At 32.1% G+C, this 13,425-nt stretch overlaps 1 protein-coding gene across 6 annotated transcripts in view; it reads right to left on the minus strand.

The window, feature by feature from the left end:
* The window catches only part of LRRC7 (leucine rich repeat containing 7), a 227,964-nt gene that overhangs the window by 88,655 nt on the left and 125,884 nt on the right, over positions 1 to 13,425 (minus strand). For 5 of the 6 annotated variants that reach the window (XR_015697250.1, XM_087719478.1, XM_087719481.1 and 2 more), the window contains exons 4-6: positions 12,474 to 12,552; positions 9,496 to 9,585; positions 4,412 to 4,468 (exon numbers count right to left, since the gene is read on the minus strand). Coding sequence is in view for 4 of the 6 variants with exons in the window: in XM_087719478.1 (XP_087575604.1) it covers positions 4,412 to 4,468; positions 9,496 to 9,585; positions 12,474 to 12,552 (226 nt within the window). In the remaining 2 variants the exon portion in view is untranslated. Of the gene's footprint in view, positions 1 to 4,411; positions 4,469 to 9,495; positions 9,586 to 12,473; positions 12,553 to 13,425 lie in introns of those variants that run through there. The other variant, XM_087719484.1, reaches the window with a different exon arrangement.

Genomic DNA, 13,425 nt, shown 5'->3' on the forward strand with positions numbered 1-13,425 from the left:
AAACAACTGGATGACATTGCCAAGTCTTGCTGCTTTAGCAGAGTAAGGAAGATATTCAGAGATGATTCACACCCTGATCAGTAGTGTCTCTTCGCACTTCTACCATCGGACAAAAGACATCAAAGCATAGCCAGCCGAACAAATAAGTTTAAAAATAGTTTCTAACCTTGAGCTAGAAGTCTCTTAAATACAACCACAACCACCGTTGGTGCCGCCATCTTGTTTTTAAGTTCTGCGCACACGTGGGAAGTATGACTAGTTTTTATTTTTCATTCTTTCTTCTTTTCCCCTAATTGCATTTTATTCTTTATTTTTTTATGTTATTTGTATTTATTGTTATGGATTGCACCAGTGGGCTAAAACCAATTTTGTTGTATTTGTTTTGTACAATGACAGTAAAGGCTATATAAATATATAATTGTTGGGTTAGACTATGGGATTTTTTTTTTGCATTTGTAGCTCCTAAATACACAGATAAAATATTTCTAATCCATATCCAAATATGGATTAGTACTAATGCCTTATTACTTTTAGTCACTAATATTTATAAAATAATAGGGATGCTTTATAGTAATTTTTAAGAACACTTAGAAATATTAAATTCACATTTCACAAACTCAAGTTGTTCACTCAGAAATAAATTCAATTTACTATTGTTCAAATTAATAGTTGTGAAAGGAAGAGTATAAATAACCACATAAATTTATACCCAACTAAAGATCCATATAATAACAAATTTGGATATACTTAATTTTTCATGAAATATGAAAAATTGTGCAAACAGAAGCCAAACTATTTATACCAGATAAATAGCCACTATGCACTCAATCAACTGTTTATATAAATACACTATCTTTAACAATATGAAGATCTTAACAACACAAGGATTTTGATGCAATTCTCTAACAAAGTATAAAATTAGATAAGTTATTATTCTGAAAAATCATTTGGCATATTCAGTTACAGTTAGGACAATTTTATGATACAGATTATTGACTATTATAGGTAGCACAGTTCCAATATCATCTTTAAAAAAAGAGGAAAATATGAAAATAAAAAGCTGATTGTTGAGTAGAGAACAACTTTCTGATTCACTATTTCTCCATTTTAAGCCAATCCTGCTGCTTTGCTTTTTATCAGAAGCATGCTCAGTCAAAGTACAAAAGATGATCAATTAAAAGCTTTATAATGAAGTCAGGTGAATATTACCTGCTTTGAGTGAATATGTAAATTAGGAGCTTCTTGTTTATAGAGCTAAAGAAGCAATGATAGTATTGAATGTGGCAACACAGGGAGCGGCTTTAGTTAAAATAATAGCAAAGTCACACATTTTAACTGCAACAAACATTTCAGGTTTACTATAATTCATGGAATAAAAATATGACAACAACACCTTGCTCTTGTTTTTATTAGCATGTGTCAAAACTACATACCTTACAAGAAATGTCATTCTTCCATGAATCCCAATGCTTTTTTAAAAATCAACATCTTCTTCCATAGTGTAATCCTATTCTTTTACAAATTTTACAATTTTTTTATAAGATCTTATTTCCATTATTAGTGCAGTTGATTATTTTGCTGGGTAATGTTCCAAGTATACATAAAACATATGTACATCTTTACATATTGAAATACAGTTTGTATTATAATACTTCATTTTTAAGAAATATTTTGGACTTATTTGCTTTCCCCAATTCCAAGCGCATGTTACAGAGCAAGTGAGATTACTATCAATAAAGATGTTCACACAAATCATTATCCTTGTTTTGGCTTAGTCCTTTCAAATCTTATGCTGACACCTGAATTTGTTGGCAAGCATTGAAGCAATATTTTACGTGTTGCTTTTTACCAAGTTATTAAGAGAAAAAAGGCCAGTGCTTTAATACATACTTTAATTCAGTATTTACACAGCATCTTCAATCAGTGTCACAATTCACAGGTAGGTCACAATTAATGCAAGTTTTAATAATGGGCTATTCAATTTAGATACTGGGTCACTTTTAATGTGACCCATGTAATGCAATTGAGGTTAGCATATGCATTTGTGATTGTATTAGACATTGCTAATCTATATTTGTGTAAAATGGAGAAAAGGAAGATTCTGTCAGAGGAAAACAGTACAAGTTTATAAAAGATACTCATGATATACTTACTATCTCTCTCTCTCTCTCTCTCTCCCTCTCTCTCTCTCCCTCTCTCTCTCTCTCTCTCACACACACACCTATATCCATGTTGACACATTATTTGCACAAAGGTAGCTGTTATTAATCTTACTCCTATATCATTTCCTCTTTTCCAGTAATTGCACTGTCAGAATGTTTTTCAAGAGTAGCAATCATTTGCTTATTAAAAGGACTATTTCCCTTCTTCCTATATAGGCTTGTTGAAGCAAATTTCAAGTAATCCTTTCATCCATATCAGATAATTAATGCAATGTTATTACTAAGAATCAACTAGATACCTGAAACCCTGTCTTCAATTAGCAATTATTATACCAATAGCATTCAAGCGATATGGAATCGGCCAGGGGTCTTTTAAATTGCATTGCATAGGATCAGCAGCCTTATAAAAAGAGACTTATCACAACTAAATTGCAGTCTTTATTAGATACATTTCTTGTTCATCCGCCCAACAAGTATGCTTAAGGTACAATACCACCACAATCTTTGAAGAAGGGATATTTGTTTGTTTTTCTGTTTTGTATTTTATCTTTTATGATAAAACAAAAATACAGCTAAATAAGAAGGGATGCTTAGTACAATCACCTGAGTTTCAAAATACATAACTAAGGCCTGATCTAATTCAAGATGGAAAGGAAAAAAAGATACTTTATTGTTCCGAAAAATTCAGAGCGAAAATTCGGCCATTACTGTTTTATCAACACTTAAGGCACACTAGACGTGGCGATAACTATATTGATTTTCTCTGAGCTAATCTTCTAATTTCTTCTTTATTTTTTTTTCATTTATAATGTATATGGAGCACGCACTCTAAAGTTTTTTTGGGAGGATAACAATTTATGTTTAACTACAATTGCTAATTACGGTACGTTCATAGGACCTTGGCAACTATTGATGATCAAAAATTAAAAAAGGAAAACGTTTGATTTATTTATTTTTATTTATTACTGTCTTTTGTTATTTTTTATAAATAATTTAAGGCAGCAAACACTTTGAATCACTTACTCTCTCTCAACCCAATCTCCTCACAGAGGAGATTATGGGGAAAATAGAAGGAGGAAGGAGTATTATATTATTTTTTTCATATTTGCAATGGTTTAAAACTGTCCTATCATTATCTCATATAACTTTGTTCAGCTTTTATAAATGTTCTCTATTTATTAATTCACTTCTCTCAATTAATCTGTAAAAGCTAATTGACTACAATGTAACTGATTATTTCTATGAATGGAAAGCTCACTGATCCAGAGGAATAAATGGGAAGGGATTTTTCTTTTCAACTTCCTCTTATCCTCTGTAGCTTTCATTGCCCCTTTCCTAAGATACATAGAATAAGGTAAATATTTTGAGAGATCATGTGGGACTGTGTGGAACAGAGGTAACATTGACAAAAATAATCCTTTCAGTGAAAAATGTAACTTTCAGCAAAAGCCCTGACATTCTATATAAATATAACCTACATAGGTGGTTATAATAAAACTCTTGTATCCCAGGATATAGTGCAGATATTAATAGGGGTGCAAAAGTATAATGCATACTGAATTTTTTAAAAAGAGGCATAAAGACATTAAATAAATTTTGACATAGCAAGATTCGGAAATCCTTTGGTCATTATTAAGAAATAACCTGGTTAGGTTAAACTTAATCTTGCTTATGTATGTCAAATGGGAAGACAAGAAATTTGCATCAGAATGGATTAAGAGGGTTTGTGACTAATTACTAACCAAAGCTAATAGACTGACAGAATATATTTGTCTATGATTAATCAAAAATATATTTTATGTGACAAATTCTTGATAACTGGAATATCCTATATTTGAATACAGCATTAGGTGTGGGAATTTTTTTATGTCAGAAGGCAGCTGAGATAGATAATTCTGCATTGAGTGCATTAGGGACACTATGAAAATATAGAACTATCCAGTATATGAGCTCTTATACGAATTGTGTTAATGAATTTTGTTTAAAAAATATATTTACATCAAAATGAGCTTCGGTTTATTCATTTATTTGCTTTTTTCTAAATACTTGATTATCATTTACAATTTTAACTATTTGTCTAATTGCTATAGTTTAAAATAAATTCCCCAATGATTAATTTTCCAAAAGATTTAAGTCACAACTTGAAATGAGAATTGCTCAGCAAAAAAAACCCATACTGTACAATATTTAGTGAAGAACAAATTACGTTTTTGGAAGATTTCTGTATGCTACAATACGCAGACACTTACTTTGGCAGCGTTTTCAAGTGATTCTCTCGTAATTCCAATATTCGTAATTTAACAAGTCTGGAAATAATAAAGATTAAAAGAAATTAAATTAGGAATTCATTAATTGCTAGGGAGTTTTTTATTCCACTGCCAATAATGCAAGCCACACATGTACATTAAATTATTCCTATGCACCTGTAAAATCTCATATGACAAGCATAACTTTAACTGTTTTAAATTCATTTCTGATTACATCTACAAGGGAAATATGCTAAATTCCAATATTCAGTAGATATTTCTAGTTCTAAAATGTTAACTTAGATGACATTAATCATCTATGATTGCTGGCAATGTTCTTCTTGATGATCCCCATGAGAGCAATTAAAGGGGAGAAAAGTACAAAAAGGCTTCTATAAATGTAAGTTACCATCAATTAATACTTTTGAAATTTACTCAAGCCAGAGTAAATGCAAAATATCATGAGCACGATTCAGCATGTATACATTTATTTTGATTTTTCTATAGTACTAACAAAAATGAATTAATTGTGTCTTTGTAAATTAATTGGTAAAGAGGAAACTTAGGAAGAAACAACATCCTATGGGAGAAAAAGGAAAGTTCTTTTGAAAATGTCAAATCTTTGACAGTGATAGTAAGTTATTAATCCTGTAAACTTTAGTGTCTTTAGAGAGAATAAAACATGTAACATTTTCAAACGCTTCTCATGATGATTGATTAAGAGCTATAGAGATATCAGGTATTTAAAATGCTTAAAATAAAATGCAATATGGCAATCTGCATAGTAAACAAACTATTGGAAAACCTATAAAAGCTTTAGGTATTAACTACTATTTTTAACATACATATATTTTAAACAAACATTTGCTAGATATCTTTTTTCCTCCTATAATTAAGAAGTTTTATTTTATCGAAAAATATCTTAGAATCATATTTACAGGAAATGATTTTTGTGGAATATATATTTAATGCAACATGCTATGTATTCTATTTTGATGTCAAGACTAGAAGATATGTTAAAATAATAAAATTACAAGATTCAAAATTGTAACATCAATGTATGTAAAAACTATATAGATGCTTTTATGTTAAAGCACATAACCAACTGACAACAATGAAAGAAAGTAAAATTATAAAATATAAAAAAGGGAAATGATATGCACCACATTTTGTTATTTTGTCACAAGTCAAGATTTATTCATGCATTAAAAAAAGGGTGAGCAAATTACACTTTGACCTTCCCATTTTTTTTCTAAAAAAGGCAAAGTGAATTTGGAGCATCTCAACTGTAGTTAAAATCAGTGACCTACGGGAGATATGTTGCAACTCATAAATTATTTCTATGTGTAATTCTTCACCTTGCAAAATGCACATTATATTTCTGCTTGCTTTCTTTGCTTTTCTGTGAAATATATGACATAGCCTATTCCCATACAAATAACTGGATACATGATATTGCCTATATTGGAAACAATTATTATGGAATGATCAAGTAGATTGGGGGTCCCCAACCCCTGGTCTGTGGACGGGCACCCATCTGCGGCATTTCAGCAACCACAAACAAGCAAAGCCCCACTCCCAGGATGCAGATAGCACACAAAACCTTGCTCCCTCTGGTCTGCAGAAAACCTTTTTTCCACAGAACTGGTCCCTGGTGCCCAAAAGGTTGGGGGCCACTGAAGTAGATGACAAACCCTTATTGGATTTATTTATACCTTTTTCAATCAAGTGGTTCCAATGCCTGGGCTAAGGTGCCAAATTTTAGACTAACAATCTATTCCTTCAAATGTATTGGTTAAGCCAGATATGATATCCATTTGCAAATTGTAATGTTAAAAAAGCTACATAATGTGATTAAATGTCTTGGTTAGTAAACTGTTCCCTCAAATGTATTGGTTAAGCCAGAAGCCTCTTCGGCTCTGACAGGATAGTTGAGAATAGAAGGATTTATATTCCTTGCAGGATGTATGCAAATGTCTAGCTGTCTGCAAGAAATATAAATCCTTCCATTCCCCACTATCCTGTCAGAACTGAAGAAGCTTCTTGGATTAGAAGTGAAATATCTTCAAAGAAAAAACAAAATCCAGTTGCCTCTTGAAAATGCACCTTTGGGACCAGCCTATGTGATTAACAAGAACATCCATATTTTTTAAAATCTCTATTCCATGAAGGGTTTTTTTTTTACAGGTTATTCCTCCTAATTAAGAATCTCAAAGGCTGCCTGAAATCAAGAAATAACAAGGACCTCAATATAGATTTTATATTAATCAGAATTGGGTTCCCTTTGAATGATATATTTAATTAAATAGGTACTTGAAATTAGCAAAGCCATTGATAATCTTAATTATGTTGTCTCATGTAATAGAGGAAAATAGAAATTGAGCATTCATGTTACTGTAGGTAACTCCTCCTTCTCTGAGATAAAAGTAATTATATACCGTAACTATCTTGGGGAAGGACTAAAGAAATAGTACTCATGCAAACATTGTTTGCTCTGTCATCCATGACTATAGAGCAATAATTTGTAGTATAGTGAAAACCAGATATAAAAGCAAATTATGATTTGCTACAAATCAAATTGAATTAAGTAGAAAATACAAACAAAGAAATATGCAAATCTTTGCCAGATGATTATCAACATTTGAGACTTCTTTCACCAATACTACATATACAGTTCTTTTACATAACATCAAAATACACTTTTTATAACAGTAATAATTACTGGCACAGTAATTGTAAAATATATATCTGACAAATTGGTCATATAGTATATTTATAAAAGGAAAATAAACGAATTAAAATAAATATTAATTTATTGGCTCAACATTGGAAAAAGACATTTTGTTGGTAATATCAAACTGGGAAACCAAACTTGGGGAATACACAGTAATGGCAAAATTAATAGTATAAAGAACTGAAGTTCTATTAAATGTAAGAAGAATGGCTTTGCTGTATATTACATACAAATTCAGACATTTAAGAGTATAAATTTTTTAAGGAGAAAAGAATTGATGAACAATATTAATTGGAAACAATTTCTTTGTTTTATGAATATGTTGATGCAATCAGTTGGATACAATTAGAGAGAAATAAAGATCATGTAGTTTCACTATATTATTTTAATTTATTTTTCTCTTTAAAAACATTTCTCTGGATGGGAAAGTTCCTAATTATTTGTAGACCCGTTATATAAGGGCAGAAGCACCTATTAGGTTTTTTATTTATTTATTTTTCAGTATCCAGCCAGAGTGAATTCTTTATGTTTAATGATATATTTGACATTTGGAGTCTAACCCTTTTTTAATACACAGATATTTTTTCTGTCTTTTTTTCTTTGTTAATGTTGGATTTTTGTTTTTCTGTTTTGCATTTTACTCTTATTGATAAATGAAAATAAATACAAAAAAATTCCTCTCTCTCCCCTCTTCCTTCCCCCTCCCCTCCTTACATGATTAATAATGTGCATCTACCCTTGCAACAATCACCAATATAAATACTATTATATTCAAAGATGTATAGAGACCTATACACCTTATTTCTTAATATGTCTTAATTAACTTTGTACTATACGTTTAAATAATTTTACATATGATTATAAATTATTTATTGATATTTTATTGTTTATCTTTATGCACCTTATATTTATGTAGCTATTTATTCTATTCCTTTAAACAGGATTTAAAGGATATTAATTTAATCAGATATTTTTAAATGCTTAAATAAGGTTTATATATATTGTAATATAAAATGAAAAGTCTTAATATGCTCAATAATTAACATCATAAAATTTCTCTAAAATAGCTGCACTTAGTCATATGACAATTTATAAATATTTGCATTAGGAAAAAGTACAAATTATTTCACAGTCATTAATGACTATACACTTTCGATGCTATGTCATATTGCTACTATCACTAATAATAGTATATTTTAAGGAAAAGGAAAATAAGATAAAGAATAACAGTCACTGTTGAGTCCAAAGCTGCGTAGATATTTGGTGGTCTCTTTTATACAGCTCAAACTTCTATTATTGAATTATGATGACATAATTTTTTTGTTGATTTTCTAGATATCTGAATTGTCACATTCATTTTTTTAAAAATATATCTTTGTCTTTATTACCTCTATATCTGTCACTGTTTTTACTTATGGAAGAAATCAATTAATTAGGAGCTGTGAGGCCCAGTGGTTAAAATGTAATATTGGAGGCAAACTCTGCCAATAGTCTGGAGTTTGATCCTGATGGGGTTGACTCAGCTTTCCATCCTTCCGTTGTCAGTAAAATGAGGACTCAGATTTCTTGGGGCAATATGCAAATAATGGTTACATTGTAAACCACCCAGAAAGTGCTGTAAAGCACTATTTATAAATTGGCATATAAATTTAAATGCTATTGCTAATTGGTTGTATTTCCTCCCAGCTGTAACTATAACATATTCTCAGATTTTACACAATAGAGTTTGGCTTATTATCTGGAAAATTCTGAAGGCACATGAATGTAGCAAAGGAAAAAGAAACAGACCATCCCTCTATTTCCACTGGCATAAGTTATAAAACATTCTATCCGATTTTTTTGTTTTTGGCAAGCCAAAACAAAAATATTACTTTCTCACCAGTAGAAAACTTATTTCCTAACACAATTACAATCTAACAGACAATTAACTATACAATTCACTAGTGTAGATACTCCAATAGTAGGTTACTCTAATTGTAGTGTAGGTACTGCAACCTACATAGGTTGCAGGTATGATTCTATATTTACATCAACAGGTTGAACAACAATGTTATATGATAAATGTCTATGATCCGGGGATTGTTATTACTGTGAGCTTAGAACTATTCTTCCACCTGTATTAATATGCCATTGTAATAGTTTTCCTGTTTTGGGACAGATCTCTTTCCTCAAGCCTATAAAACAATTAATTCAAAGAAAAACTTATTAAATCACAGTTCTATTTCTGAAGATTTTGAACAATGAATATCCATACAACAGTCTATTCTTAGTCTTCAGGTCTTTAAATTGACAATCTATTTTCTGTAATCCAAAATCTTCTCGTTAAGAAGGAATTAACATATGTAAAAGTTACCTTCCAAAGTTAGCTGGAAGAAATTCCAGAAAGGCATCATTTAGATATAGCTGGGTCAAATTTAAAAGCTGTGTGAAACCATCTGGGAGCCTAAACAATGAGTAAAAAAATTAGCATTAATGCTGGAAGAATTGTTAAAATATAAGTCCCAACAAATCCATATTCTCAACCATATGCTCACTGCGTGGCCCATTTGTTAGAGGTAACATTTTGCCTGTTATAAAACAAATAACACTGCAGTATTGGATAATATAAACTTATACCATTTCTTATGTTTGTCTATTTTTATGCTTCCCAGTCTTTTGGCTAAGGTCACGTGTATGTAAGCATTTCAGTGGTGAATTACATTTCAAAATAACTAGATAATCTACTTTGTACAGCAACTGGATAGCATTATGTACATGCAAGTGTATGATGACTGAGATGACTGCTATGGAAAACATGTTGCTGTTTTTCATTCTAAAATAACCATAAGATATTATTATTCATAAGACTACATGCTGTACCTTATTTGCATTGCCAAAATTGAAGTGTTCAATCAAAAATTATAGGGAAAATAAAACTGCATGGAAGAATTAATAAATCAGTATTGTAGAGTTTAAATTAAATAGAGGGCAAAGGGCAAGACCACTAATTTGTGCATAAAAAGGGGAGGGGAGGTTTGATATATTTCATCTGAAATATTGATAGTATCGGTTAATTTACAAAAAACATTTTAAGGCATCTTAAATTCAGTCCATGAGTATTTTAATGCATAATTTATTAACAAAACCATAAATAAACCAAATAAGATGAACACAAAACAACATAAATAATTCCCAAACAAGATAGTAAGTACTATAAACTACAGCTCTTTAGCTAGATCTATCACTGTTCTCATTTCCCAGTTTTATATCATATCATTGGTGAATTACATCTTTTCAGATTGTCTTGCAATCTGTATTTCTTGTAATTATTTTTCAACAAATATGCCAATTTATTATTCTTAGAATAAACTTTGTTTACAGTCTGTCCAGAAAACGTATATGCTATGATTTGTCTATTCAATTTTTATAGAAAGTTTGGTAATCCAGAATTCTAATTTGAACAAAGCTCAATTGTATTCTACAGGTTTACTTTTCATTGCAGAGTTATAAAACTACAGCATTGCCAATGTATTTGTTCCCTCAGTGTCACAATCTTTGTAAGTAATCCTTACTGTTACATATAGCCCAACTAGGTAATAGTACCTATCAAATGGATTTTGAAAAGCCAAGGAGCATTGACTCTGGATAGGGGACTAATAGTTTATATTAGGGTTATAGGTTGGATTGGAAAGCTGAAAAAAATCTCAAAGAAATAAACTACTTGCATACTGTTCTCAAGAAAATTAGACATGAAGTACCCACATGGATTTAGACATGAAGTACCCACAAATCAAGCTCAATTTTCTATCAACTGGGAAACAAATTCTGCATCAAGTGGAAGATCCAACAGGTTCCGAATGAACCTAGCAGACAACTTTGTTTCCCAAAAAGTAGAAGGGAACAAGGGGATCAGCCATATTAGACTTAATTCTCACTAACAGAGAGGAAATGATAGAAGGGGTTGAAGCCTAGGAACCCTGGGGGCAAGTGACCATGCAATATTGGAGTTCAACATTATGCACAAGTAGTAGAAAAAAGTCAAACTAGAGTCTTGGCTTTTAAGAGAGCTAATTTCAATAAACTTAGAGAGAGCTTGGAAAGAATTCAATGGATGAGAATCCTCAAGGGGAAAACAACTCAAGAAGCTTAGGAAATTTTGAAAAATGAGATTACAAAAGTCCAGTCTAGCACGATACCAATGAAGAAGAAAAATAACAGCTCCCAAAAGAAACCAGCATGGCTGCATAAAGAACTCTCTTACAAATTGAGAGACAAAAAAGTTGAGTATAAAAAGTGGAAAGCGGGGGGACATAACTAAGGCAGAATATCAGCAAATAGCCCGAGGCTGTAAAGATGAAGTAAGGAAAGCTAAGGCTCACAATGAAGAAAGGCTTGCCACAAAAGTAAAAAATAACAAAAAAAGCTTTTTCCAATATGTTAAAAACAAGAAAAAGGTTAAGGAAACAATTGCTGGGAGAGAGTGGCAAGAAGGTGACAAGCAACAGGGAGAAAGCAGAACTATTTAACTCATTTTTTGCATCTGTATTTACACAAAGGGATAAAATAGTCCAACCTATCAAAACAGCACCACAAAAATCAGATTAGGAACACAAACTGAAATAAGGAAGAAAAGGGTAAGTGAGCACCTGTCTACCCTAGACGAGTTCAAATCACTAGGACCGGACGGATTACACCCCAGGGTTCTGAAGGAACTGGCAGATGAGATCTCAGAACCACTGAACTATATCTTTCAGAGATCCTGGAGCACCGGGAACTGCCAGAGGACTGGAAAAGAGCTGATATGGTTTCCATCTTCAAAAAAGGAAAAAAAATAGATCCAGGAAACTATAGACCTATCAGCCTGACCTCAATACCAGGAAAGATTCTGGAAAAGATAAATAAGCAACAAATTAGCGAACACCTAGAAGTAAACAAAGTAATAGCCAAAAGCCAACATGGGTTTGTCAAAAACAGTAGAGGGCACTTTTTAAAGAGGCTTTTTTAAACAGTTAAGCACTGAGCAGAGTCATCCACTGTGACTCTGGCAGCAACTACCTCAGCCTTTTTCCTTTTACATTTTCTTTTCTTTTCATGATGACAGTGGTGAGGCCCTGCCTCCCCTGACTGCACGTCCCTGCCATATTCTTCCCTATCATCTAAATTATAAATGACAATCAATAAATGATTTCAAGATAAGCTTTGTGGCAACATGCAAATGTGCTGCCACATTCATATTTCTATCTTTGTTATAAAATATGTCTGCTCTGTCCATATGATATACCTTCACCAAAGATTGGCATGTGTTAAACCCTGTATACAGAAAGAGGAAGAGAAAAAATGATGAACACTTACTTAGAAATAGGATTGACACTTGCTTCAATTATTGTTAAACACTTACAGCACTTTATATTTTCTGGAAAATCTTGAATCCCTAAAAGAAAAACAAAGCTGTTAGATCTATGAACACAACTGATTACTTTCCTCATTTGTTCATTTCAGTAGAAAAAGGTAAAACATTCATTTAATCCTAAACAATTCTGAACTCTTTGAACTCAAGACAAATCCCAGGGTTCAGCTTTATCAACATATATTAATATTTCTGCACAGATTTTACTCATACATACTTACTATAATTCCTCATATTTCACTTGGTTTCAAAAGTTCCTTGAGCTGAATAATCGTTTCCTGGCCAACATAGTTATCTATCAATATAAAAAAGGCCAGTTTTGCAGGAAAGGTTTTGCTATTGAAAGTCGAGGTTAGGAACATGTATCTTCATTGAAAACATCTTCCTTATGATTGCTAAGAGTCAACAATGACATGACCAGGGACGTGCACTCACTAGAGGCAGGGGAGGCGGGGCCTCACCAGTCTCCTCAGGAAAAGGAAGGAATTTTAAAGATTTTTTCTAAAATAATTAAGGCCAAGCTAGTTGCTACCAGACTTCAACTCACAGTGATTTGGAGTGTACATAGTGTTTAAGTATAGGAGGAAGCCAGAGAACTCGGGGCCTCCTTTGCATAAGGATTTTTTTGCCTTTTAAGGGTTAACCAAGGGTTAAAAAGCAAAAAATTAGTATGCAAATGAGGCCCATAGTTCTCGGGCCTCCTCCTGCAGAGGGCACGTGGTGGCTCTAGGAGCCACTATCCTAGCCTGCCTGGCCCTGGAGCCTAGCTAGACCGAATCTGGAATTTTGGCATAGCTGGAGACGGAACCAGGGCTGCAAACATCCCCCCACCCCTCTATGTTGGTCAGAGGGAGGGGGCAGGGGGGAGGAATTCAATTTATTTGTAATTTAAGTAAT

This window comes from Thamnophis sirtalis, unplaced genomic scaffold (assembly GCF_051295495.1).
Source record: "Thamnophis sirtalis isolate CommonGarterSnake01/CBP01778 unplaced genomic scaffold, rThaSir2_p1.2 scaffold_7, whole genome shotgun sequence".
Classification (NCBI taxonomy): Eukaryota; Metazoa; Chordata; class Lepidosauria; order Squamata; family Natricidae; genus Thamnophis; species Thamnophis sirtalis.